General features: G+C 38.2%; 3 protein-coding genes and 1 pseudogene across 3 annotated transcripts; all 4 read right to left on the reverse strand.

Moving 5' to 3' along the window:
* Positions 1-1438: 1438 nt before the first annotated feature.
* On the reverse strand, positions 1439-14895 carry LOC147292380 (cysteine-rich receptor-like protein kinase 25; annotated as a pseudogene).
* Positions 4703-10334, reverse strand: LOC147292381 (uncharacterized). Its single transcript, XM_086234466.1, has 9 exons — positions 7988-10334; positions 7488-7896; positions 6705-7402; positions 6219-6469; positions 5885-6120; positions 5595-5810; positions 5389-5490; positions 5230-5310; positions 4703-5140 (listed from the first exon to the last, which is right to left on the reverse strand). Exons 1-9 carry the CDS (start codon positions 10282-10284, stop codon positions 4703-4705), a joined length of 4728 nt encoding a protein of 1575 aa, XP_086090592.1. The 5' UTR covers positions 10285-10334.
* A 2181-nt stretch (positions 14896-17076) lies between the features above and the next one.
* Positions 17077-20396, reverse strand: LOC147292382 (cysteine-rich receptor-like protein kinase 29). Its single transcript, XM_086233869.1, has 7 exons — positions 19148-20396; positions 18902-19030; positions 18688-18815; positions 18397-18607; positions 18060-18297; positions 17778-17928; positions 17077-17656 (listed from the first exon to the last, which is right to left on the reverse strand). Exons 1-7 carry the CDS (start codon positions 19959-19961, stop codon positions 17333-17335), a joined length of 1995 nt encoding a protein of 664 aa, XP_086089995.1. The 5' UTR covers positions 19962-20396; the 3' UTR covers positions 17077-17332.
* Positions 20397-24649: 4253 nt separating this feature from the next.
* Positions 24650-27454, reverse strand: LOC147292383 (cysteine-rich receptor-like protein kinase 27). Its single transcript, XM_086233870.1, has 7 exons — positions 26586-27454; positions 26363-26485; positions 26108-26235; positions 25809-26019; positions 25455-25692; positions 25149-25299; positions 24650-25061 (listed from the first exon to the last, which is right to left on the reverse strand). The coding sequence occupies exons 1-7, from the start codon at positions 27415-27417 to the stop codon at positions 24735-24737; spliced, it is 2010 nt and encodes a 669-aa protein (XP_086089996.1). The 5' UTR covers positions 27418-27454; the 3' UTR covers positions 24650-24734.
* Positions 27455-27751: the final 297 nt, after the last annotated feature.

Consider the following 27751-nt stretch of genomic DNA (forward strand, 5'->3'; position numbering starts at 1 on the left):
CAGAGCAAATGATACATTAATTCAATATACATAGCTATTGAATTGGTTTATACTTTAGAGGATCGTATTTCAAAAGTAAATATAGCTAACCAAAATTCTAGGACTATCATATATATTACCTTAATTATAGTACGTACCCTGTAGCTATTAGCCTATTACCGTGTAGTTGACCTTGTGAAAGAGTTTCGAATGGGTTCTCAATCAAAACTCAGAAGGCTAGGACCACCAATCACACCAATGCCAAAGAAACATCAATCAATATTATTCGATCAAATGACAACTTGGATTCGTTTGGCTTGTCTTATCTCCCACCACTCCGTTCTCTTTCAACTTTTTTCTTATATCAATTTGAAACTAGTACACTTTCACTCCATATGCCATTAGATTGATTAATGAGATCCATGTTCATTGACATCAATGAATAATGGTTTCCTCAAGTTTTCTATTATTAACCTTCGTTTGTCACATTTTGCTACCCATCACCGACTAAGTTTATCTTATGATATATGACAACACTGATCGAGCTTTTCACTGGTGTTCAAACGACATGTGGGATTTTTCTCTCAACAAGTGCGTCTCGCTTGTGTGATGTTCAAGAATAGGAGGGTAGTGGCATTGAATGATCACTGGTGTCGAGGTACCATTTTTCAGCATTCGCATTTTTTTATGACTAATTCACGTTTATTAACAAGAGGGCAAATCCATTGATGAAGTCTAATACAAAGAGGGGAAGGCCAAAGTCAAAATTAAGACAGGCCAGCATGTACAAACAACTAAAGAGGCCCATACTAAAAGAAAAACAAGTAGCAGATCATGAAACCCCTAGCTAGGAATAGAAGCACACCCCGTGGCCAAGGGCCAGTGAGCAACTGCTGTCGAGAATGATCACTGGTGTCGATCGAGGTACCATTTAAACCTATACAGCCGTCCCAAATCCGTGAACCAAACAAGATCATAATATTCCTGGTGATGACCAAATCTGTGGGGATCATTAAATCCAATACAATATTCGTGTCCTGAATCAAAATATATATGCATATATACATGCATAGGTGATAGGTTTTTATTGAAGCTTTTGAAAATAACTCATTGGCCAATACATTGTACAAACTACAAAGCCTAAAGATTTTAATTTAGACTTTTATCAACAAACAATGAAAAAATGAAAAACTCAATAGACTGTATTTTGTGCAATCCGGCTCATATGAGAGAGTTAATATGAGGGACAAGTGAGAGACGATACATTCAATGGTTGAATTTACTTCAATGAATTATTAATTTTACAATCGTACGTATTAAATCCAGCTATTAAATGTGTTTTTCCCTCATATTAGCCAGACTATTATTTTGTGTTAAATAAATAACTTCGGTGAAAGTAAGTATTGTTAAACAAAGCTAACAATTAAATGCAGCCTCCATGCAAACATACTCTAGCTGGCTAGCAAGAGTAAAGCTCAGTAATTGAAGCGTCATTGTCTGACATTCCAACAGATCTTGATCCGCTTGATTGCTTCAACCCTGAATTGTACTTGTCCATGCTGCTGTGCATGAAAAATGCAGGTGGTGAGGGTACTGGTAGAGTGAGAGAGTGGCTGTTAATGACAACAACTGAAGCCATGGTTGGTCTCTCTTCTACATTCTCCTGGACACATAGTAATCCAATGTGAATACATCTCAATATTTCAGCTTTTGAAACCGTAGTTACCAAAGTAGAGTCTATGAGGTTTAAAGCTGTCTCTTCCCTCCAATTTCTCCATGTCTGCAAGAATGTTTCCATTGAATATCATTTTCATCAACAATAATATTTCTAGTCGTCTACTCCCATATATATAATTCAAAAGGAAGGAAATATAATATAATTTTCATATACATACATAGGTAAGGAGATCCTCTGCATCCTCATTTATAAGGTGAAAATTACTATTTTTCTGACTGCTACATATCTGAAGAACCTACACTCCAAAGCTAAAGACATCAGACTTAGCTGAGAAGTTCCCCTGATATGCATACTCGGGAGCCATATATGTATATATATGTAGGTGTACGTGTGTGATCAACAAATTTCATAATTAAACTTGAATGGAGAATGAACTAGAGATAAGAATCACAAAATTAAAGTCTAGCATATATGTTCTTGTACTTACCAAGTCCCCACGATTCTACTTGAATCACCTTGAGTTTGGTCCATTACAAACAACCTTGCCATGCCAAAATCTGAAATTTTAGGGTTCATCTCGCCATCAATCAAAATGTTTCCGTCTTTTAGATCATGATGAATAATTCGAAGTCGAGAATCTTCATGAAGATAGAGAAGACCCCTAGCAATGCCTCTTATGATTTTGTACCGTCTCTCCCAATCTAAAAATGCATGCTTAATGTGATCGATCTATATATTGAAAAACTCAAATTAGTTGATGTATGTACAGTCTTTAAAAAAAAACACTCATGAAACCCAAATTAGCTGATGTACAATCTATATATCATACCAAATATGAACTGATCAAGACTTGCATTAGGAACAAACTCATATATAGATAAGAGTCTTTCATGGCCTTCCAAGCATAAACCTAAAAGCCTTACTAAATTTTGGTGTTGAAGCTTAGCCACTAGTAGCACTTCATTCTTAATTAAATTCTAGATCTCCTTGTCCATAATCTTTTGACAACCTTTTCATAGCTATTTCTTGCCCATTGGCAAGCTTGCCCTGAAAATATATTAGAATAATATATAAATTAACAATATTTCATCAAGGAAATTGGAATTTAGAGCTCAAAACTTTCAATAAATATACTCCAATTACTACCTAGTACACTGCACCAAATCCACCTTCTCCGAGCTTATTTGTGTCGGAAAAGTTCTTTGTCGCAGCTCGAATTGTGCCAAAGTCAAATTGTAAGGATTCTGCATGCACTCCCTATTTCATCCACTGCTTGCAAAACTTGAATTAATGATTAATTAGAAGATATTAATGGACATTACTTAATCAAACTTGCAATTGGGCAAAGTACTTTTGATTATGAGGCATGCATCCATATAATTTTGTTGTAGCAAACTATTTGTGAGTTGTGATGATGAGTAAAGGGAGATTTTAATATTTCGATCTAGAGGCGAAAATGTATGTTATCATATTAATAAATAATAACACAATACAATACAACTTACTTTCAGCATTTGTTCGTGGCTTCCTAATTCTCAAAAAGGCACCAATGATGATAACAATTATCACAAGAAAAACAGTTGTAATAACAATAATGCTGATCATGGCTCGATTTGAATTACTCCCCTTTCCTGCACAAACCAGTTAAAGTGAGTTTCTTACTTATTTAGTATATATGGTGGTTTTAGTGATTTAAGTTTTGGAATCTAATAATTACGTACAGTATCTAAATGAAATGGTAATCAAACAAAATTTGTTTTTCTATACTATACACAAAATTGACCTTTTGAGATTAATGTAACCTTGCATCAAAGCTACATGCATTAGCATATAAATCAACCAAATCGATAATTGTTTGGTTATCTAAACTGTGCAAACAAATACATTCCATCACATAAAATTGAAATAATGTTGGTTATAATAAACTGGCTAAACAATTTTCGATTTGTCTTATTTTTTGAAAGGGTGATTTTTGAATAATATTCTAAAATATGAACGGTTCCGATCATCAAAATGTAGGTCCAAAAATAATGTTCTTACTTTTCTTAAAGTAAACATCCTTATTTGAAAATTTCCATATATATATATATATATATATATCATACTAGTACTGGCGGTGGTACTGGTGGTGGCAATGTGTCTGACGTATAGAAATAGTAGGTTTCGAACTTCAAATTACAGCTGGGTGTGACAACTCTCCCTCCTTGCTTTCCATTACAGCATTCTGGAATATAGCTAGCCGCATAGTCACTACAAGAAAAAAGGGTTTGGGAGAGGAACGGAATTCGTCGCCCAAAGTAGAGTTTCGTCGCCCAAAAGTTTGGGCGACGAAACTGGTTCGTCGAGCAATTCTTCGCCCAAAATGTGTAGCCCAAGAGTTTGGGCGACGAATCCATAAATTTCGTCGCCCAAAGACACCAGGGGGCGACGAATTTTTTTTGTCTCCCAAAACATAAAATTCGTCGCCCAAAGAATGTTTAGGCGACGGACAAATTTCGTCGCCCAAACACGGTTTGGGCGACGAACCCACTTATTCGTCGCCCAAAGCATGTTTGGGCGACGAAATTATCCGTCGCCTAAACAAGATTTGGGAGAGGAAAAGCTAATTTCCTCGCTGGAACGTGCTTTGGGCGACGAACAAATTTCGTCACCCAAATAGGGTTTGGGCGACGAACACATTATTCGTCGCCCAAAAAGGGTTTGGGCGACGGACGAATTTCGTCGCCCAAACATGCTTTGGGCGACGAACACATTATTCGTCGCCCAAACCCTCTTTGGGCGACGGAAAAATTTCGTCGCCCAAACATGCTTTGGGCGACGAATAAGGTGTTCGTCGCCCAAACCATCTTTGGGCGACGAAATTCGTCCGTCGCCCAAATGTATTTTATTTAAAAAAAAAATTTTTATTTAAATTATATATATGAATTTAATATTAAAAAAAAATCTTTATTCAAAAATTATATAAAACAAAATTAATAAATTTATATATATCCAAAATATCCATACAAAGTAGAAACAATTTAATTAATACATACATACAAATAACTAATGGCCCCCTAGGTCAGTAGCATCATCGACACCGGTGGAGGAGTCTGGCATGCACTGGTCGATGTTGGGCGGCAGCACAAACCCAGGTACAATCCTGGCCAACTGGCCAAACATCTGCTGCATCTGCTGCACCTTACTCGTCTGCTCCGCATATGCCGCTCTCGATTCTTCTAGCTGACCCTTCAACAACTGCACTTCAGTGGTCAGGTTGACTATATCTGCAGATGGCTGAGATGAAGACCCGGCGCTGAGATCACGAACCCGACCCGCTCCCATTCCGCGTATCTCCTTACCACGCCTAACACCCAGTGTCTCCGTCATAATACGAAGACCGGCATCGGGATCGAGGACTGAGATCGTCTCCAACGGAGTGTCCGGAGGGTACTGGCTGGCCACCTCCTCCAAATAACTCGCCTTCTTGGCGAGCATCTCAGCCTTCAAAATATTATACACAAGTTAGGAATTAAGAAATCAAATACAAAAATTTAAATTTGTGAAATAAAACTAAAATATAAAAAACTAACGTGCTTCGCCTTGCCCTTGTCGTTGCCGGGTCGGGCATAAACATCCCCGTAGTTGTCGACCTCCGGAAATTGCGAACCAGCCTGAAAAAGAATGTAATGTTGACAAAAACTCAAACAATACTAAGGAATATATATATATTAAATTAAATAATAGCGCACCTGACGATATGACTCCACCCGGTATGAGAAGGGCATGGAACCACCATGATGATCAATCCTTGCGGGCGCTTTCCGGTTCTGAAGATTGGCATTCGACTTCCTCTGTTAAATATGAAGCAAATTGGAAATGCACATATTAGTGTATACACAATAAAGGAATAACATAAGAAAAAATAATTGTGAAGTCCTAAAATGATATAACATACCAAAAATTCCGGACTCTGAAAATGAGTGCACAACCACTGCCACTGATCAAGCCGAGCTGCCATCTCCGGAGGAGGGCTGGCCAATGCCTCATCTGCCGATCCAAACATGTTATATTCTTTGTGCAGCTCGTGCTTCCATTGGGCGTACACTTTTCTCAATAACTTCTCCATATACCTAGCTACATCTGGATCCTCCATCCGAATGTCATAGTTTACCTGAAAAAAATGCAATTATCAAATTGTTAGGAATGATCAAATTAATCATTTTATATTAATCGAAATATACTCACCGAAATGGAGCCCATAATGCTCCTCTTGATGGCGTCATCAACCTTTTCCCAACTGGGGAAAAGCATGGGGCATTCACCACGGATAATCGATCCGACAAAGGAAGCGAAAGTACTATGGACCTCCTTGCTCGGTCGTAGGTGGCCTTGCTCAATAACGATTCGAATCCTCTCGTTGATCGTGCGAGTGATTCGCGACGCCTTCAACCCTCTACTTATCCCCCTCGTGGTTTTGGTACCTAGAAAAGCAAATATAACATATTAATTTCACAGTAATCTTATAATATCTAAATAAAATTAAACATAAACACAAGTGATGTGAAAACATTTTTCTTACTCTCTGATGATGAGGCAGTACGAGTGGATGATGCAACATTATCATATGCACCATAACGGTGACCCCGTCGGGCCCTCCGTGCCGACTGAATCCTAGACCCAGTACTAGATGAGAAATCTGGGGATATCGCCGGGGTCGAGTCGCCCTGGGCTATGAGGTCGGGCTGGGCTGCAGGGGCGGGCTGGGCTGCAGGGGCGGGCTGGGCTGCAGGGGCGGACATAGATGCTAAAGTGGACCTCCGAGATCCACCCCTGTTCGAGATCAAACTCATATGCACAATTCAATAAATATTTATGTTAGTAAAAAAGAAAACTAAAGTAATAACTTACTAATCTGAATCATCATTATCACTTACTAATATGAATCACCATTATCAATTACTAATCTGAATCACCACTAGAAATACTCATTTCATCATCATCATCATCGATACCATCAACATCATCATCTTCATATTCATCTTCATCTTCATCTTCATCTTCATCATCTTCATCATCATCATCATCATCATCATCATCATCATCATCGATGAAATCATTAACATCAATTCGGGGAAGTGGCCCAAGATCAATTGATAAGGCATCGATCTCAATTGGAGGAACGTCATGTATCTCGACTTGTTGTATGATAACATCATTGTTGTATGGATTAGGTATGGTCGAAGATGAATCCTCTTGATAGGCCACGTCATCCTGATTTTCTTTTTCAGGAATATCCCATATATTTCGATTCTGAATCATCTGAGCTACTTTCCAACCCACACCCGCCTTAGGGTCATCCAGATAACATACTGGTTTTGCCATTGTGGCAAGAATAAATGGATCATTCTCATACCATCGAGTGTTTGTATTCACAGATATTAAGTCGTAATCGAGTTTAATACTGTTGTTCCTATTCGGGTCTGTATTAAACCAATCACACTTAAATAACACAACTTGAAAGCGATGCGAGTACAAGACTTGATGTACACTCGTCAGCTTGCCGTAGAAATCAACTGTGCCAGTGTTCAAGTTCTCTACACAAACCCCGCTATTTTGAGTGCTCAAGATGGCATCTCGTTCTACAGTTAAAAACTTGACTCCATTCACATTACATCCGGAAAACGTTTCAACCCATTGAATACCACTCGCCAAACTCATTAACTCCTTGTATAACGGCGAATTATCATCAGTCAGCTTTTCCATCTGTTAAAAGACAATGGAATTAATATATTACAAAAAATTTACAAACACATGAACGAACTGATCATTATTGTCAGTAATCACTTACATATTCCTTAAACCATTTAGGAAACAATTCCCGATGCTTTTTCTGTACACGTTCCATGTCCCATCTTGGATAGTCGCGCTTCATTAGTTCCTCATGCTCAATGCGTAAAGAGTCAACTTCTTCGCAATTGTTGAGTATGAACCAATGAGCCACCTCCATATCGTGTTTCGAGAATTCAACAGCTGATTTAGGGGCTTCGCCAAATGGTCGTGTAATTTGAGAAAAGACAGAAAGTGTCTCATTTTTTTCACCGCCGTCGTCGTTGCGTTGGGGGCGATTGAATGACGTCTCAACACTGCTGAGGTACATTGCACAGTACGTGATGGATTCATTTGCAATGTATGCCTCTGCTATGGAGCCTTCGGGGCGTGCCCGATTTCGGACGTACCTTTTGTAATTACCCAACATTCTGCAAATGTAATTACATAGTGAGAAAAATTTTATGAGTAACATAGAGCTGAACTTGGAGAATAGTAATGAAATAGTTTAGAAATTGTTACCTTTCTATTGGGTACATCCACCGATAACTGACCGGCCCAGCAAGAATTGCCTCTTGCGGTAAATGTATCATTAAATGAATCATTATATCAAAAAAGGCCGGTGGAAATATTTGTTCAAATTTGCATAGGATGTACACAATCTCATCTTTCAATTTTGCCATGTCCGACACGCGCAACGTCTTAGCACAGATATGCTGAAAGAACCTCGACAACCCAACAATCGGTTCAACCACATCTTCAGGCAAAAACTTTCGAATACCCACCGGAAGCAGACGTTGCAATAAAACATGACAATCATGACTTTTCAAGCCCAAAATTTTTCCAGAGTCGATTTTCACATTTCGAGAGATATTGGCCGCGTATCCATCTGGAAATTTGACCGATGCAAGAAACTTTAAGAATTCTTTCTTGTCCACAGGCTTCATGGTATAAAATGGATGTTTCTTTATCATTTTATCACCCTTCTTCGTTAACCACAAATGTTTCCTGATGCCCATTTCTTGCAAATCTTGTCGAGCCTTAATTGTGTCCTTTGATTTTCCCTCAATGCCCAAGATTGTCCCCACCAAACTTTCGCACACGTTCTTCTCAATATGCATTACATCGAGATTGTGCCTGATTTTCAACTTGGACCAATACTCCAACTCGAAGAATATCGACTTGTTTGTCCAATTTAGATGTGCAGGTGACCTTGGCATATTTCGTTCTTTGTTAGAGGGATGTTTACCAATCCGGCCAAATTCTAAGTTATTCAACTGCCTCAAGATGTCATCACCAGATAATTCTTTAGGTTTCACGCCCATCTCCTTTTTTCCGTCAAAGGCCTCCTTACTGTGACGCCATTTATGATCCCCCGGCAACCATCTTCGGTGGCCCATATAACATACTTTACCACCATGCCAAGCGGAAGTTATATCTTTATTACAAGTAGGACATGCCATATAACCCTTGGTGCTCCAGCCTGATAAATTCCCATAAGCTGGGAAATCATTTATTGTCCACATGACTGCCGCACGCAAGGAAAACATTGTTTCGGTGGACTTATCATATGTCGGCACACCATTTTGCCACAATTCTTTCAGCTCATCAATCAACGGCCGCAAATATACATCGATCTCCTTGCCAGGGGATTGCGGTCCTGGAATTAATAGCGTCATAATTGTGAATTCTTTTTTCATGCATTTCCAGGGAGGCAAATTATAAGGAACCACGACCACTGGCCAAGTGCTGTGAGATGTGCTCATATTTCCGAATGGATTAAATCCATCAGTAGCAAGTCCTAATCTGACATTTCGTGCATCTGCTGCAAAATCCGGATATATCTTGTCAAATTCTTTCCATGCGCTTCCGTCTGCAGGATGTCTCATCACATCATCCTCAACCCGCTTATCTTTGTGCCACCTCATGTCAGTTGCAGTATGTGTCGACATGTACAATCGTTGCAACCTTGGCTTAAGTGGGAAATAACGCAACACCTTTTGCGGAATCTGTTTCTTTCTCTCTACAGACTTGTTCTTATATCTCGGTTCATTGCACACAGGGCATTTATCCTTCCCTTGGTGTTCTTTGTAAAACAATACACAATCATTCTTGCATGCATGAATCTTTTCATATCCCAAACCGAGATCTTTCAACACCTTATTCGCAAGATAATGGGTTTCAGGTATATGATTGTTCTTTGGAAGCATTCGTTTCAAAATCCCCATCAACTGATCATAACTTCGATTCGAATGTTGATTAAGTACTTTCCAATGCATTAACTCCACAACAGCAGTTAGCACTGAGAACTCTTCACAACCAGAGTACAATTCCCGCTGAGCTTGTTTCAACAATCTCTCGTACTTATCAAACTCTTCTCTTTGGACTTCGGGCAACCCATCATCTTGATCCATATTATCGCTCTCTGTATCATGCTGACTGACTTCGTGATCTAGCGATGCATATGGATAAGCATCGTTTATTATGCCCATCACTTGGTCATTATCATCAGCAACAGATTCAGTAGGCTGCAGAATTGTTCGGGTCTCCGAGGACGTCGAAGCATAAACTCTCGGTTCACCATGATAATACCATGTCGTATAGTTGTGTGACATCCCAAATCTCACCAAATGAATTCTGACTTCACGCACTGTCTTCCATAAAGAGTTGTTACAATTCCGGCACGGACACCTTATATTATTCTGAGCATTGACATGTTCCTGTGCAACTTGGATAAATGACTCGATCCCATACAAATATTCATCACTAACACGATTCGTATTACGTATCCACTGTCGGTCCATGATGCCTGTTTCCATATTACACGACAATTAGAAAACGATGCGTCACCATTCTTCGTCTCCTTATGCCTCCGGTAAGGGCCCTATCCCATTCGAGAATGCACATATGTGTCGTGGTCAACGCTCACACGACGTGGTTTTGATCTGGGAAAATTTCGGCAGCATCTCCCTATGGTTCTCCAAGTGCACGACGTAGATATTTAAAACAAATATCTAGTATGCACTCGAAGAACACATAAGGAGATGTTGCCGAAATTTTCTCAGATCAAAACCACGTCACATGAACCGCTAACCACAACACATAATTGTGCACTCCCAAACTGTCCATGGGTAATTTGGACAATTCAAGAATCATATTGGAGCGCAGTCACGCCAAGCGCCCATGCGCGCGTCCAATAGACTCTCGAACGGGTCTAAGGTATCGATTGAAATTTAGTGTACAAAGTTATCCACTGATAACTTCGCACGACTAGTTAAATGTACAAAGTTATCGATTGATAACTTCGCACAAGCGCTTCGTGCCACATGACCTCACCCAGTACTCGAGGAGTGCTGGACTACGTCATCGAAAATTTTGCAATTAAAACTAAACTAAATGTAACATACAAACTAAATTATAATTAATTTAACAATATACATATAAGCATACAAACAAACTATTAAATTTTAGCATATAAAAACATACAAATTAATTAATTAATTTTATAATTAATTTTAACATACAAACTAATTCACTCAAAAATTTAATACAATTATATATGAAACATTAAATACTAAATCATACAAAAACTTAACTAAAAGATAGATTAAACACATACCTCACCAAAAATGCAATTATCCTTCACAACAAATGCAACACTATCCTTCCTTCACCAAAAAAATAAATCATTGTCAAATATAGGCTCAACATCAATCTAAATTCAGATTTCACAACCAAACCACTAAATTAAAAAAACTCACAACATTAACTAATTACCACTAAAATCAGAAATTTCACAATCAATTTATGCAAAATCCACAACAAGTACAAAATCCACAATATTAGAAAACATAAAAAACAGAAAATACCATAAAAAACAGAAAATACCAATAAAAAACAGAAAATACCATAAAAAACAGAAAATACCCAAAAAAAAACAGAAAATACCAGCAAAATACCATAAATTCAAAAAAAAAAAAACAAAAACAAATACCTGTGCTTTCGGCTTCGAGTGGGGGGAGGGGGGGTGAGCTGCTTTCGGCTTCGAGGGGGGGGGGGTTTGGGTGAGTGGTTTCGGCTGGGGGGGGGGGATGGGTTTCGGTGGGGGTGGGTGGGTTTCGGGTGGGGGGTGGGTTTCGGCGGGGGTGGGTATTTGCGGGGGTGGGTTTCGGCGGGGGTGGGTATTTTCGGGGGTGGGTTTCGGCGAGGGTGGATTTTCAGGGGAGGGGCGGGTGGGTCTCCGATGGGGGGGGTGGGTTTCGGTAGGGGGGTGGGTTTTCGCGGGGGGTGGGTTGCTGATGGGGGGGGTGGGTTTCGGTAGGGGGGGTGGGTTTTCGCGGGGGGTGGGGGGCGGTTTTGGGTTTCGGGGAAGGAGGGAGGAGGAGGAGGAGGCGGAGGGAGGAGGAGGAGGAGGAGGAGGGAGTGAGACCTGAGGGAAGGAGGAGGCGCTGCGAGGGTGAGAGGCTGCGCGGCGCTGCGAAGGTGAGGTGAGAGTGAGTGAGCTGACCGAAGTGAACCCAGAAATGGGTATAAATCTAAAGACTTTGGGCGACGAACATGAATTCGTCGCCCAAAGTCACTTTAGGCGAGGAATTATCACATTCGTCGCCCAAAGTGACTTTAGGCGACGAATTCATGTTCGTCGCCCAAAGTATATTAAAGCGACGAACATGAATTCGTCGCCTAAAGTCACTTTGGGCGACAAACGTTTTAATTCGTCGCCTAAAGTGACTTTGGGCGACGAATTCATGTTCGTCGCCCAAAGTTGTTGACTTTAGGGCACCGTTTTATCCCGCCATAATTTCAGACTTTGGGCGACGCACTGTTCGTCGCCTAAAGCTACATTTCGTCGCCCAAAGTTGAATTTTTTTATGAACCATGATCGTTCATACGTTCGAGCTCCAATACCAAACTTCTAGATCTCCAATTGACCTAATATTTTAGAGGAATGATCTTTGAGTGACAAACTAATAAATGAACGGTTCAGATCGTTAAAAACACAATCGACATATAAGGTTCTACATATAAATCAGTGATTTTTGCATTTGAAGACTAAAATTATATCAACTCTTTCGTTAAAACCTTGTAGCTTCAATAATTGTGAAGACCACAACGTGATTATCACAATCAGAGCCATTCTTCATATATGTTCATACTCAAAGATCAACCCTGCAAAAAATCGGCTCAATCGGAGTTCATCTACCCGTTCGATTATTATTATAAGAATCAAGATCGTTCATACATCCTAAATGCTAAACCTAACTTCTACATCTCCAGTTGAGTTAATTTTTTTGCATGGATGATCTTTGAGTGAGGCACTAAGGAATGATCGGTTCGGATCGTTAAAAACACAATACAAAAGTGATCTTCTACATACAAATACACTTAAAGAGTATAATTATATTAACTTTTGGGTAGAAATTTTGGTGATTCAACAATTTGTGAAGACTACAATGTGATTTTAACGATCGGAACCGTTCATTCTATTCGTTTATACTGGAAGATCATCCCTGCAAAAAATCGGCTAAATCGGAATTCATCTCATACTTCGATTCGTATTAGAAAATTTACAATCGTTCATAAGTTCAACCACCGTTACCTAACTTCTACATCTCCGATTGAGCTAATTTTTTGCATGGATGATCCTTAAGTGGGGAATTAAAAAATGAATGGTTATGATCTTTGGAAATACAATCGTATAGTATGCTATTACATATATAAAATTGTAAACCAAAAAATATTCTTACTTTGGGCGAGGAACTACAAATTTCGTCGCCCAAAGTGATCTTGGGCGAGGAACATAACATTTCGTCGCCCAAACAAACTTTGGGCGACGAATTGTGAGGTTCCTCGCCCAAACCATTATTACAAAACAGGATGATCCTTTGGGCGACGAACATATTTCGTCGCCCAAACTCATTTTGGGCGAGGAACATAATTTCGTCACCCAAAGTGCCTTTAATTGGGCGACGAAATGTATATTCCTCGCCCAAAATGAGTTTGGGCGACGAAATATTTTGTCACCCAAAGTAAGTTTGGGCGAGGAATATACATGTTCGTCGCCCAAAGTAACTTTGGGCGACGAACAAGTATATTCCTCGCCCAATGTATTTCTCAATTAATTGTTTGTTGTTAATGTTTAGGCGACGAAATGTGTTCGTCGCCCAAAGTTAACTTTGGGCGAGGAATGTCTGATTCGTCGCCCAAACCTTCTTTGAACGACGAACATGTTCGTCGCCCAAACCTTTATGACTTTGAGCGACAAATTTTCTTGTTCGTCGCCCTAAATTTCTTTGGGCGACAAATATATGTTCGTCGCCCAAAGTTTGGTCGCCCAAATATATTTTTCTTGTAGTGAGTCTAGGCAATCGTTGCACTGTGGCTCGTTCAAATCAGGAGTGCACTGCACAAATGCATATATAGTTTTGAAGTCTGGGGTGGTTGCATTTTCTGTGGCAAACTTGCGATGATCAAAAGCAGTACCACCAGACACTGCATGAACTTGTAAACCAGATAACAATTTTCTCAGTGTCTGATTGAACCCAACAACGTCTGACACATTTTTAATGCTGACAAGAGCTATTGTGGGGTTTACTTCCACATCACCAAATATGGACTTGTCTGAGTATAGTAGAAAACAATTGTCGTGCCATCCGATTGCATCCTTTTGGTTGGGACACGTCGATCTGCAAGATCTTGCCAGCAGAGTCATTGACACAACTATGACAGTCTTCGACTATAACATCTCCTCTGCAAAGTGCAATAAGGTTAACTTTGTTGGGGTTTTGTCCCAGAGAGGAAGTGTTAAACCCATTACTGATTTGGGTTTGGGAAGAGAGGGAGGATAGGATGCTGTTGAGGTTTGCCTTGTAAGTGCTGTTCACTACTAGAAAATAGCTTATTTACCACATTAATTCTACCATTGTCCAAAAAAGTCCATGGTAAAAAGTATATATCTACCACGGTCAATATAAGCCAGTTATAAATAAGAGGCTATGCCATGTTAAACTTGTTTTCGTGGTTGTGAGCAATATTGATGAGTATGAACATCCCCAAGAGAGTTAGATATAAATATGCACAATATGTGTTTCAGACTTTAGAGTAATGGCAATTTTTTTGTCTATTGTGGGGGACTATCTTATGTGTTGTGACCTGTCCACCAAAGATAGTCTCATTCCTCCTGGGTACTGTTTCACGTGCTACAACCTTCCAACCTTCCTAAATTATTGATTGATCACATCATTCAACAGTTTTTTGCACTTTTAATTTCTTGGAAGCTTTAAGTCTGTACTTTAAGTCTTGGTAGCTTTAAGTCGGTACTTTAAGTCTGTACTTTCAAATTTTGTAGTCACAACGATGTGGTACAAGTCTGCAAATAAGTAGGAATGATGGAAGAACAACTTGTAAAGCCACTTCCCAGGTAATTTCATAGCACGGTAGTTTAATGGTACTTAATTATATATGGTTTTATACCTCAATTATAATGTTCATATATTGAGTTTTTTTTTTCTTGTTGGTATGTAGCTGCAACCTTATGCTTTAAGAGGGTCTAAATGCAAGCTACTACATTGGTTACGAATTGGAAAAGTTGTTGCAGAAGGAGACATAGAATCTACAAATCCTGAAGCTATGGTTCATCATATGGTGCTTGGTCCTGATTGTTGGAAAGTTTGTGTAAGGAAAGTGAAAGTGGAGGGTGTCTCTTTATACCGTGCTACGAGTGAATTTCATATTCTTGAAGATGCTATATATAGCGAGTACGATTGTGTGGCCATCAAACTACATTAGTGTTGAAGAACCTTAGTTATTAGTTAGACTATATTTGTTTGTCAACCACTTGGCTTTTATATTATCTAAGACTTTTTTGGTTTATGTCAAGTCATATATATGAGACTAGTTTAATTAATTGGTAGCTTTAATTGTAATGACTTATATTGATTATGATATTATCATTTCTTATGTTATAATGAATATGTAATTTTGATTCAATATTTATATATTTATTTTGCCTTTATATAGTCTATTTTGACAAATAAAATTGCTAAAACATTATTTAATATATATTTTTTTTTATGCTTATTTGACTTTCTTCACGGGCATTGACCGTAGTTGATAAGGTAATCTACAACGGGCATTAACTATGGTATATATGATAATCTACCATATGTAGTGTCCGTGGTCGTATATGATAATTTACCACATGTAGTGTCCGTGGTCGTATATGATAATCTACCATGTGCATTGTCTGTGGTTAATGTTACGTTCAACCATGGACATTGCTCGTGGTAGATGATCGCGCTAATCTACCACATCCCAATACATAACGGGCGACCCGTCCGTAGTTAATTTAAATCCACCATAGACATTGCCTGTGGTAGATGAGCTGTTTTTTTAGTAGTGTTATAACATTGGTGTAGTTGCCACTGGTTGAGCAGGAGTGGACTAAAAAGTCTGGCTTGGAAATGGTGGGAGTACTAAAAGAGTGCATGAAAATTATGATGAGTACTGGAAAGAAGGAAAGCACTTTCCAAGAAGTCTTAAGTCTCACTATTGCCATTGTTGATTGTCCCTCCGGGATCTGTGAAGTCCAAGATTTTAACTAATCTTGGAACCCATTAATATGATATTATTATCTTAATTCTAGATTAGTTTTTGTTCCAATCAAGCTTATGGACACCATGATGTTGAAAAACGAGAAGTATGTGCTGATGAAAAGGTCAACATGCTTTTCACTGGAAGAAATTAAAATGCATACTTTTATGCCTTGGAAGCAGGGCCGGCCTTGACTTTTGGAAGGCCAGGGGTGAAATTTAAATTAGGCCTTTAATAAAATTTTTTGCAAAATAATTCACAATTGATAAGAAATCAATTAGGAAATTTTCAATCACATCAAAAAATCAATTAAGAAATTTTTAGTTGAACGTCAAGAAAATAATTTATAAGAATATAAGAGAAAAATTAAAAGAGAAAAACACACATTCAAACATTAATTACCTTCTTGCCTTAATGAGACCTCTCTAATTTCTTTCAGATTGAAAAAGCCTATGGAGAACAAAAAAAAAAAAAAAACCAGTTTTCCACAAGACTATTTGGAGAGGGAGAGATCCTTCTTTGCCAATTCAAAGCAAACATGTTATTTGAATCCAACTTTTCAAAAAGAAGACATGTACTTTTGATGAAAAAAAAAAAAAAAAAAAAAAAAAAAGGTGTAAACCCAAGGGCAAAAAGGATCCACTGCCATGCAGATGAGGATGTTGGCTTGCTTCTCTTGTGATTCACATGAGAAGCCAAAGAAAAATGAAGCAAGTTGGCCAAACACAAATTAAGAAAATAAAAAGGTGGTTTTTAACTAATAATCAAGGAAAAATAGGTTGCAGAATCCAAACTTTATATCTTAGAAGAATCTAGTTTTTTTTTTTTTTTGTACAAAGGGGGGCCTAAGCCTAAAAAAAGAAACTAGATAACTAACACAATAAGTAGAATGTCCTAATTACAACGAAGACATTATAAATAGACCCAACAACTATTTTTTTTAATATATATATAATATAAAAATTTGTAGACCCCCCCTTCTAGGCGGTCTCACTCGGTGCCCCCTTCAGGGCCGGCACTGCTTGGAAGTTATTGATCAGTCAGTGTTTGCCTCTTGGCCTTTGTCCAAGGGGCATGGTAAGTAGGCCAGCAACGATTAGCTTAACCCAAATGTTCAGAGCATCCTACTTAGGATGCTATAATATTAAAAATAAATGTTTCATGCACTTTTTCAAGAACAACTTGAAGCTAAAAGACACCAAGCTTATAACTTGTGCAAAGATTAAACCAAAAAAGCCTAATTAAATATTTTACAATATGGTTCTTACTCAGCCACTATCGAGGATATGGTTCAGTAATATTTGAATAGTCATTTCCTGACACGTAGCTTTTGGATCTATCCGACTCTGTCTGCTGCTCCAATATGCTTGATTTAGTGTTGCTATACAAATAAAACGCAGGTCGTGTGGGTACTGAGAGTGTGAGAGAATGACTATTAAGCATGGAAACAACTGAGGCCATGCTTGGTCTGTCTGCTGCATTTTCTTGAACACATAGTAAACCAATGTGGATGCATCTTGTCGTTTCAATTCCTGAACCTGTAGTCAACATGGGATCTGCAATATGTGAGAGTGTACCCTCCCTCCAATTTCTCCATACCTATAAAAATTTGTACATACATGTTAAAAACAAATTATCATCTCCTTTTCCCTTTTACTCTTTCTTTTGGCAGCAAAATAGGGAATGTACCAACTACCAACTTCATTGTATTCATACTCACATAGCTTAAAAGGTCCTCTTCATTCTCACCATTCTGGAAAGTGTTATTCTTTTTACCACTTACGATCTCAAGAACTATCACGCCAAAACTGAAGACATCCGATCTCACAGAAAAGCGCCCATGAATTGCATACTCAGGAGCCATATATCCACTACATGATCATACGCAAATTAGATATGCAATGCAATTTCTTTGTTGTATGAAACATCTTGAATTCTATTGCAAGGCACAAACACAAAAATGTAGTTAATTTAGATTGCCGTACGTGATTTTGATACTTACTAGGTACCCACAATTATCTTTGTATCTCCTTGAGTTTGATCCATAGCAAATAACCTTGCCATGCCAAAATCTGCAATTTTGGGGTTCATATCTTCGTCTAACAGAATGTTACTAACTTTAAGATCACGGTGAATAATTCGAAGTCGGGAATCTTCATGAAGGTAAAGAAGCCCTCGAGCAATGCCTCCTATGATTTTGTAGCGTGTTTCCCAGTCCAGAAGTCTATGACTGATTGGATCTAAATATAATTTTGTTAGAATAAAATAGGACTGTGGAACATGAAATCTATAAGAAACCATATACTAAGAATTATACCAAAGAAGTAGGGCAAACATACCAAAAATGAAGTAGTTAAGACTTGTGTTAGGCATGTATTCGTAAATGAGAAGTCTTTCCTTTGCTTTCAAGCAAAAACCTAAGAGCTTTACTAAATTCCTATGTTGAAGTTGAGCAAGTAACATGACTTCATTTTTGAATTCACGATCACCCTGTTCAGAATTCTTGGAGAGCCTTTTCACAGCTATATCGTGTCCACTAAATAGCCTACCCTGAAAGTTTATAAGAAAGAAAAATTAAAGGAATCAATTTTTTGCTAAATCTTTTGCGTATGACAAAGTTTTGTAATTACCTTGTAAACAACTCCAAATCCACCTTGTCCAAGCTTATTTGCATCAGAGAAGTCATCCGTTGCAGATCTTATAGTGTCAAAGTCATATTGCAACGAGTTCACCAACCTAATTTCATCCGAATTATCATCTGAAAAGAGACAACATAGTTAACACATGTTCGAAAACATCTTTCTAATGTTATAAATGCATTCTACAAATCCAAGTTGAATTTACTTTCAAGTGGTAGATTGACCCTTCGCTTCCTCACTCTTAAGAAAATGCATATGCCGATGAAAAGCATAAGGACACAAGCAATTACAACAACCACAATGATGATGATAGTTTTTGATGTATTTTTCTTTCCTGCAAAAAGTAAGAAGGGTGTTTTTATTGAGGATCAACAAAAGAAAGCAAGACAAAGAAAGTAAATTGTAATGCATCATACCGATTAAATTTAAGCATATGTAGGGGGTACCATACCTTTTATATGTGGAAGGTTTACTATCGAATCGGCTGTAGACTCATAGAACAGAGTGGCCTCATACCTCAAAGTACAACTGGGTTTAAGAACTCTGCCTCCTTGCCTTCCACCACAACATTTTGAAATATCTGAGATAGAGTCTTTAAGACAATTGCTGCAATTTTTTTCGTCCATATCTGGAGTGCACTGGACAAGTCCATATATTGCTTGATTTGTTGCACTTCCTTTTCCTTGAAAATATACATGTCCTGCTGCAAATTTCTTTAGAGAATCCCCTGCTGCAGCTTTCTCACTTAAGGTCTCCAGAAAGATGTTAAGAACCAGCTCGAACTGTTCTATGTCAATTGTGTTAGTCGGGCTGGGCACATACTTAACAGGCTCATCTTCCTCAACACCAAATATCAAGTTGCTGGAGTATCGGACCATACAAGGCTCGGCCCATATAATTGCTTCCTTCTGACTAGAACAGTTCTGCAACAGAATGTGACTGGACTCATTGACACAAGTGTGGCAATCCTTCAGTGCAAGGTCTCCTCTGCATAGTGCAATCGCATTCACTTTGTCGGAGTCTTGTCCCAGCGAAGAATTGTAAAACCCGGAATTGATTTGGGTGTTGGAAGAGAAGGAAGAGAGGAGGGTGTTGAGGTTTTGTTTGTAAGTGCTGCCGTCAGTGTAGGTGCCAGTATTGGAACATCTCCAGCAGAAGTCTGCTGTGAAAGTGCATACACCGTCGTCCACTTGGGCTGTGGAGGGTGCAGAAATGTCCAAGATAAGAGGAAGAATGAAGAGAATGAGCAAGCTTGAGGAACCCATTTTTGTTTCTCAAGTCCAAAGCACTATTTCATTAAAACTAGTAACAAACTAACAACTTGTGATCAATTTCTAGCTTTAATAGACTATACTATTTCATTGTACTAACTTGTATAGCTTTAATCATCCACCTACTCAAGAGTGGAAACGCTAAGAAAAAATAAAGAGATCACACCTTGAGTTTAGCTATCTCCATTTATTGCCCCGGATGGTTGCGCGCGGACGTACCACTAAGTTTGTTTTTGCGTTTTGTACAATATTGACCAACCCCGGTCAAATAGCATATCCTAATTTTCATATCAATTTTTGAAATTAAGTATTCACCATAGTTAGTAAATTCATGTATAATACGCGTATATCGTACGTATCTTTGAAAAAAACTTGTTTTTTTCATATTTTTCAAAAGATAAAGAAAAAACGTGTATTTTTCTATCCAAACATATATAATACACATAGGCTTAAATACATTTTTGGTCCACAAACTTTGAGGTGTGTCTCAATTTGGTCCACTAATTTTAAAACGTGACAAAAATGTCCACGAATTATCTAATTTGTCTCAATTGAGGAAAACCGTTAGCTTCCATCCACAATGCTAACGGAATGTTTTCTCTCTCCTCTCTCCTACGCGTCTCTCTGCTCTCTCACTCACGCCCTCGGATGGACCGGCGATTTCGCCTCCATCCAGCCATCGACGTTGACAAAACCGGTCCCGTTCTCTCCCTCTTCCTCTCCTCTTTCTCCTCCAGTGCTTTGATGCTCGAAATCCAACCAATAGAAAAACCCAGCCTCGTTCTCTCCCTCTTCCTCTTATCTTTCTCCCCCAATGCTCTGCTCAGCCCGAAACCCAGCCAAGAGAAAACCCCAGACCCGAGTCTGATTGTCAACTTAGGCCGAGATCAGTACAGACACCTCAAAAAAACTGGAAATCACAAAACAATACAAAATCAACGTCTCCAACACCACCACTTGCAGCGGTGGCCGTGAGACCCAAACTGATTTTTCAAGAATTCTCAATAATTGGCCAAAACCACTTTAACATAACTGAACAACACAAAGAGGGGAATCAATTCCATACTTGGGTCGACGAAAAAGGTCGCCGGAAAAGCCAGAAACGGCGACGGAGCCGCCGCGGCTTCTTGGCGTCGATTCGCAGGCTTTGGTGGTCTGATGGGGAACTGAGGCCACCGTCGTGCTCAGAGTGACGAGAGGAAGCCTTTGAGGGTGGTGGGAGGTTGCGACACCGCCGGAATCACAAAGTCACTGTCGGAGTTGACTATCGGAGCACGAGGGTGGCTGTGAGACCCAAACTGATTTTTCAAAAATCTCAACAATTGGCCAAAACCACTTTAACAGAACTGAAGAACACAAAGAGGGGAATCAATTCCATACCTGGGTCGATGAAAAAGGTTGCCGGAAAAGCCAGAAACGGCGACGGAGCCGCCACGGTTTCTTGGCATCGATTCGCAGGCTCTAGTGGTCTGATAAGGAAATTGAGGCCACCCTCGTGCTCACAGTGACAAGAGGAAGCCTTTGAGGGTGGTGGGAGGTTGCGACACCGCCGGAATCACGAAGTCACCGCCGGAGTTGACTATCGCACTCGAGGGTGGGTTTTTTCTTGGCTAGGTTTCGGGCTGATCGGAGCATTAGGGGAGAAAGAGAAGAGGAAGAGGGAGAGAATGGGACCGGTTTCGTCACCATTGATGGTCAAACAACAGCGAAATCGCCGGTCAACCCGTCGGTGTGAGTGACAGAGATAAGAGAATAGAGAGACTGAGAGACTGAGAGACATGCGGGAGAGAAGAGAGAAAAAACATTCCGTTAGTTTTGTAGATGGAAACTAACGTTTTGACAGATCGGATAATTCATGGGTATTTTTGTCAAGTTTTAAAATTAGTGGACTATATTTATAGACACCCCAAAATTCATGGATCAAAAATGTATTTAACCCATACACATACTATTCCTGTATTATCACATATTTTTCACATAATAGTCGCATTATAAAAAAAATAAAAAAAACTTCAAATTTAAAAAATAAAAAATAAAAAATATATATTATATCCAAATTTTTCACTGTACTTTTAGAACAAATATTTCGAATAATACACATACATATTTTATACACATTTTTTCCATCCCGTATATTACTAACTATAAACTCTGGTATTCACTTTCGGAAAGGGACTTACAAGTGGAGAGAAAATGAAATAGTTTATGGATGGGTTGGTTAGACCAATAAAATGGAGTATCAGGCTGCATTTATATGCATGATTACTACTCCTACAAAATTATATTTCCTTTGTCAATGATTCAATCTTATATCTTAAGGAAGTTAGTTCTTTCAATATTTCATGTTTAAGAAGACAGTTGTCGCATTTAAATTTAACAGATAATTATTATAAAGTCTATTTTGGACTCTTAATGATAATTAATAAATCTACCTATTTTTCTCATATTCTAAAAAAATCCACTTAATTAGTTTTAAACCCATCTTTAAAAAAAAAAAAGTTTTTTTTTTTTTTAATAAGTCCATTTGGACAAAAGTAGTTTTTAAAAAACCCAAATGTGGAATCCCAAGTCCATTTAGGAGTGATTCTTGCTAATTCTATGGCATCAGAAAGGAGGCATGGCAACAACATTTTAGGCGTGATTCTTGCTAAATGTATTTGAATACCTGATAAAGAGGCATGACATATTCCGTAAATATAAAAAATAAAAAAAACACACCCAAACTATTATCTGACATCAGAAAAAGACAAAAAAACTTAGATTACCTAATGGGCCTATTTTAAAATGGGGTATTAAAAATGAGGATATATCTAAAGAACTCATAATTAAATTAGTAATATGTCACATATAGTTTAAGGATCCTAAAAAACATTATCATGTTTGTTATTATATAATATTACACTCCAAACTTGTCCAAATTTGGGTTAGGAATCGATTGAACCCACCTTACCAAATTTAAATCCGGCCGGCCCCTTGTAATAGCTTAATTAATTAGATGCAGACTGCAAAGTAGGTTTACATGCAACATCAACAATGTTTTAACAATAGTTGATGTTTATCTCATTAATAGAAAAAGAAAAAAAAAAATAACAGTAGTTGAAGTTTATAAAATATTAATGCTCTTAAAAGAAAATAGAGTGAAAATTAATAGTAGAGTAAAGATTCTAACGACTATAAAACAAAGCTTAAGGGTATTCTTGAATTTTAGCATAGAAATAGATTCACTACTAAAAATTAAGAATAAATAACTGCCCAAGGCTGTTTCCTAAAGGAGCACATTTTTGCGGTGAGTCTACACCCTTTGAGCAGGATCATACCACGAATCATCTGAGTATGAGGTTTGTTATAGTTTCCAATAGTATTATGTGACTGCAAAGCTAAACGGTGCACCATTTAGAGTGATAACTTTGATATTGCTTAATAATATTTTATTACAAAGTCATCACAAGAACAACTCCCACATTTGAGCTGCAATAATGCTAGTTGTCCCATATTTTTTCTCCCACATTTGTATCTCACATGATGTGTCATTACTTTACTGGAAGAGTATTTCCTTTTTCTTTTTCTTTTTTAGGTTTTATTTTTTAATTTTTAGTATCTAATGTATGAATGCCATGTAAGATGGTATGAAATTGTGGTATAAAAATATGATAAGTGTAGCATTACTGTTTGAGCTGTAACTAATTTTTCATATATTACATATAAAAAATGAACCAATCATATATGCGGTAACCCTGGTCTTAATTAGTCACTAAATAAGAAGAAGGAAGAAGATATAGAATAGTGTCGATCTGCAGCAGACATTTGGATCCATTAAGAGGACAAGTAGGAAATAAATTGAATAGTGTACGTTAATTTGATGGAGATGGTAATTAAAGTCTTTTGGTATCTTACTAGAGACCAAGGATATGATCTTTGCTTCACATAATAATTAAGATGGAAGTCTGGTATGTTTGGTTACCAGAATACTGTTCATTTCAGGATTGTTCTTTTTTTCCTGGAACAACTTTAGTACGTGGTTCACTGGCTCACCAATTAGGTTAATGAGCAATTCGGTTTTTCATTTTTGGCTAGAGTAGTTTGTCATAATTTTCATCTCGTTAATTGTATTATGTTTATGGCAATATAATTACTTTTGACATTACATGGGTTTTGGCAGTGGTTGGAATTTGGTGAGTTATCAATGCCAACCACAACACAAACAACAAGTAAACCCTTCAACATGAGCTTGACGCACAAATTTGTTATCCTACTTAGGCAGAATATTCTTTCTACATGTGGATCAAGCTGTTGCTGCCACGAGTTATTGATCTGACCTGAAAGGGGTACATCATACCCATGCACCCTTCTAACAGGGTCCACATGGGCCAAATCCATGAGCTGGCAAGTTCAGCCATCTTCTGTGCTACCCATAGGCTTACCTGGTGGGGGAGCGCAGCAGGAGTCCCCTGGGGCTGACCATAGAGGATCCCAGCCCGAAGAGTCGGGTCTGATCCTGACACTTCTGGTCTTATTTTTTTGTTCTATAATCACATACATACAAACAGGGTGTTTATAGCTGTTCCTATATTTAACTTAATTTCATTGGACAAAAGACAAAGAAAAAGAAATTAGAAAGCAATAGAACACAGGGACACAAAAATGGCAACAAGTCTTATACACCTTCCTACAATATAGTAATCTCAATCGTTGATTGAAATTATTGTACACAGGTGCAGAAGTCCAAAAGGCACGTCTATCTGACTTGTGCAGAAGTCGTACATACTATTAACGAGGAAAAAGTTGAGTAATTGAAGCCTCATTTCTTGACACATACCCAGAACTTTTGGATTTATCTGACTCTGTCTGCTCCGAGTACATACCTGATCTAATCGCAGTTTGCATAGACAATGGAGGTCCTGAGGGTACTGAGAGTGTGACAGAGTGGCTATTCAGCATAGCAACAACTGAAGCCATGGTTGGTCTATTAGACACATTTTCTTGGACACATAGTAAACCAATGTGGATGCATCTCATTGTTTCACTTCTTGAACCTGTTCCCAACATGGGATCTATGATGTTTGAAATTGTAGCCTCCCTCCAATTTCTCCAGGCCTATAATTAAATTAAAGTTTATAATTAACTATATCAAATTAAAAAAGAAATTACACTATGTACGTACTAACTTATATTCTTACTTACATAGCTTAGAAGATCCTCTTCATTCTCACCATACTGGAAACTATTAATCCTTTGGCCACTCATGATCTCAAGAACTAGCACACCGAAACTGTAAACATCAGATTTGACTGAAAAGTTGCCATACATTGCATACTCTGGAGCCATATATCCGCTGTGTGCATAATTATATTCATCAAATTAAATATTTAATTTAGCTTCATGTTGTTCTTTGTTATACATACGAAACTTCTTGATTAATTGAAATCTAATGAAAGCGACACACAAAAATGTAATTATTTAGCTTGTCATGTTTTGACATAAACTTACTAGGTCCCTGCAATTGTGCGTGTATCTCCTTGAGTTTCATTCACAAGAAACAATCTTGCCATGCCAAAATCCGCAATTTTAGGGTTCATATCTTCATCTAATAAAATGTTGTTGGGTTTAAGATCACGGTGAATAATTCGAAGTCGAGAATCTTCATGAAGGTAAAGAAGTCCTCGAGCAATGCCTCTTATAATTTTGTAGCGTGTCTCCCAACCCAAAATTGCACGCTTGAGTGGATCTAGATATAGTACCATTAGTGTAAAATATGATTTTCTTTGTTACTCTTACTTATGTTGATCATATGATTTTGTGTAACATAATTTATATATAAAGGAAAAAGTAGAGCAACCATACCAATCAGGAAGTGATCAAGACTTGTGTTAGGAAGGTATTCGTAAATGAGGAGTCTTTCCAGTGCTTCCGAACAAAAACCAAGGAGTCTTACTAAATTCCTGTGTTGAAGCTGGGCAACTAACATAACCTCATTCTTAAATTCGCGATCACCTTGTTGAGAATTTAGAGAGAGTCTTTTTACGGCTATATTTTGTCCGTTAAATAGCTTACCCTGGAAGTATATATGAAAAGAATAATAATAAGGAAAAACAATTCGTGTGTAACCTTCTTATTGTGAAAGTGTTCTGTTTTGTAATTACCTTGTAAACAGCTCCAAATCCACCTTGACCAAGCTTATTTGCATCAGAGAAGTCATCGGTTGCAGATCTTACAGTGTCAAGGTCGTATTGCAGTGATTCCGCCAGACTCATTTCATCCGAAGTATCATCTGAAAAGAGATTCATTAGCAAATGTTTGAAAACATGTGCGCAATCCACTATAAACAGGACATTCAAATATTATTTTTATTTTTTTTCTTAAATTGAATCATCAAAAATAGAATTTAACGTACTTACTTTCAAGTTTTACCCTTTGCTTCTTCACTCTCAAGATCATGCATATGCTAACGATAAGCATAATAACAACTGCGACTGGAACAACAATGCTTATGATAGTTTTTGTTGTGTTACTCTTCTTCCCTGCAAGAATCAGAAGCTTGTTTTTATCAGTAATAAATGACTTTTAAGGCATATTTGGACTAATTAAGTATATCATATGCAGGGGAACCATATATAATACCTTGGTCTGAAGGATTGACAGGTACTGTTGAATTGACAGGTTCTGGTGAACCAGCTGTAGATGCAAAGAAAGGATCGGCCTCAAACCTTAACTGACAACTGGGTTTGAGAATTCTTCCTCCTTGCTTTCCATCACAATATATCCGAACATCTGATATCGAGTCTTTAAGGCAATTGCTGCAGCTTTGGTTGTCAATATCAGGAGTGCACTGCACAAGTGCAAATATGGTTTCAAATCCTGGCACATAATCTTGCCCTGCTGCAAATTTTTTAAGAGAACCCCCTAATGCAGCTTTATCACTTAAAGTTTCCAACAAGGGGTAGAGAACCAGGTTGAATTGTTCTGGGTTCGTCGCGCTATTAGGCGAGGGCGCATACTTGAGAGGCTTATCTTTCTCTACACCCAATATTGAGTTGCTGGAGTATCGGACCATACAAGACTCGGCCCATATGATTGCTTCCTTTTGATTTGAACAATGCTGCAAGAGAATGGAATTGGACTCATTGAAACAAGTATGGCACTTGTCCAGATCTGCAAGGTCTCCTCTGCAGAGTGCAACTGCATAGACTTTGTTGGGGTTTTGTCCCAGAGATGAATTGTAAAAGCCGCCGTTGAGTTGGGTGGTGGTCCTGGTGGAGGAGAAGGAGGAGAGGAGGTTGTTGAGGTTTTCTTGGTAGCTGCTGCCATTACCATAGGGGCCAATATCGGAGCAATTCCAGCAGAATTCAGCTCTGGAAGTGCATGTACCGTCGAGTACTTGGGATGTGGTGGGAGCAAGAAGGTCAGAGATGACAGCAAGAATGAAGATAAGCATTGATCTTGAGGAACCCATTTAATTCTCTGCCGTCCCTCTCTGTATAGCAATAAAAAACTAGTGTTTTTATTGTAGCTTTGTTAAAAGATTATAGACTAGCATATGTATATATATATATATATATATATATTTCCTTGATTTTGATTGGAAATAATCACCAACCCATATGTGCAATGAATCAAATTATTAGTCTACAATCGGTCAATCGGTCAATCGGAAAGCTACGCAAGTGAGTATTTGATTTTTCTACACAATTAGCTAGGATAGTGACAATAGAGCATTAGAAATTTAGAATGCTCGATAAGACAACATGTGTATCAAATTGTCTAAAATTTTAAAATATTTACATGCA

This window comes from Dryas octopetala, chromosome 2 (genome assembly GCF_963921425.1).
Source record: "Dryas octopetala chromosome 2, drDryOcto1.1, whole genome shotgun sequence".
NCBI lineage: Eukaryota > Viridiplantae > Streptophyta > Magnoliopsida > Rosales > Rosaceae > Dryas > Dryas octopetala.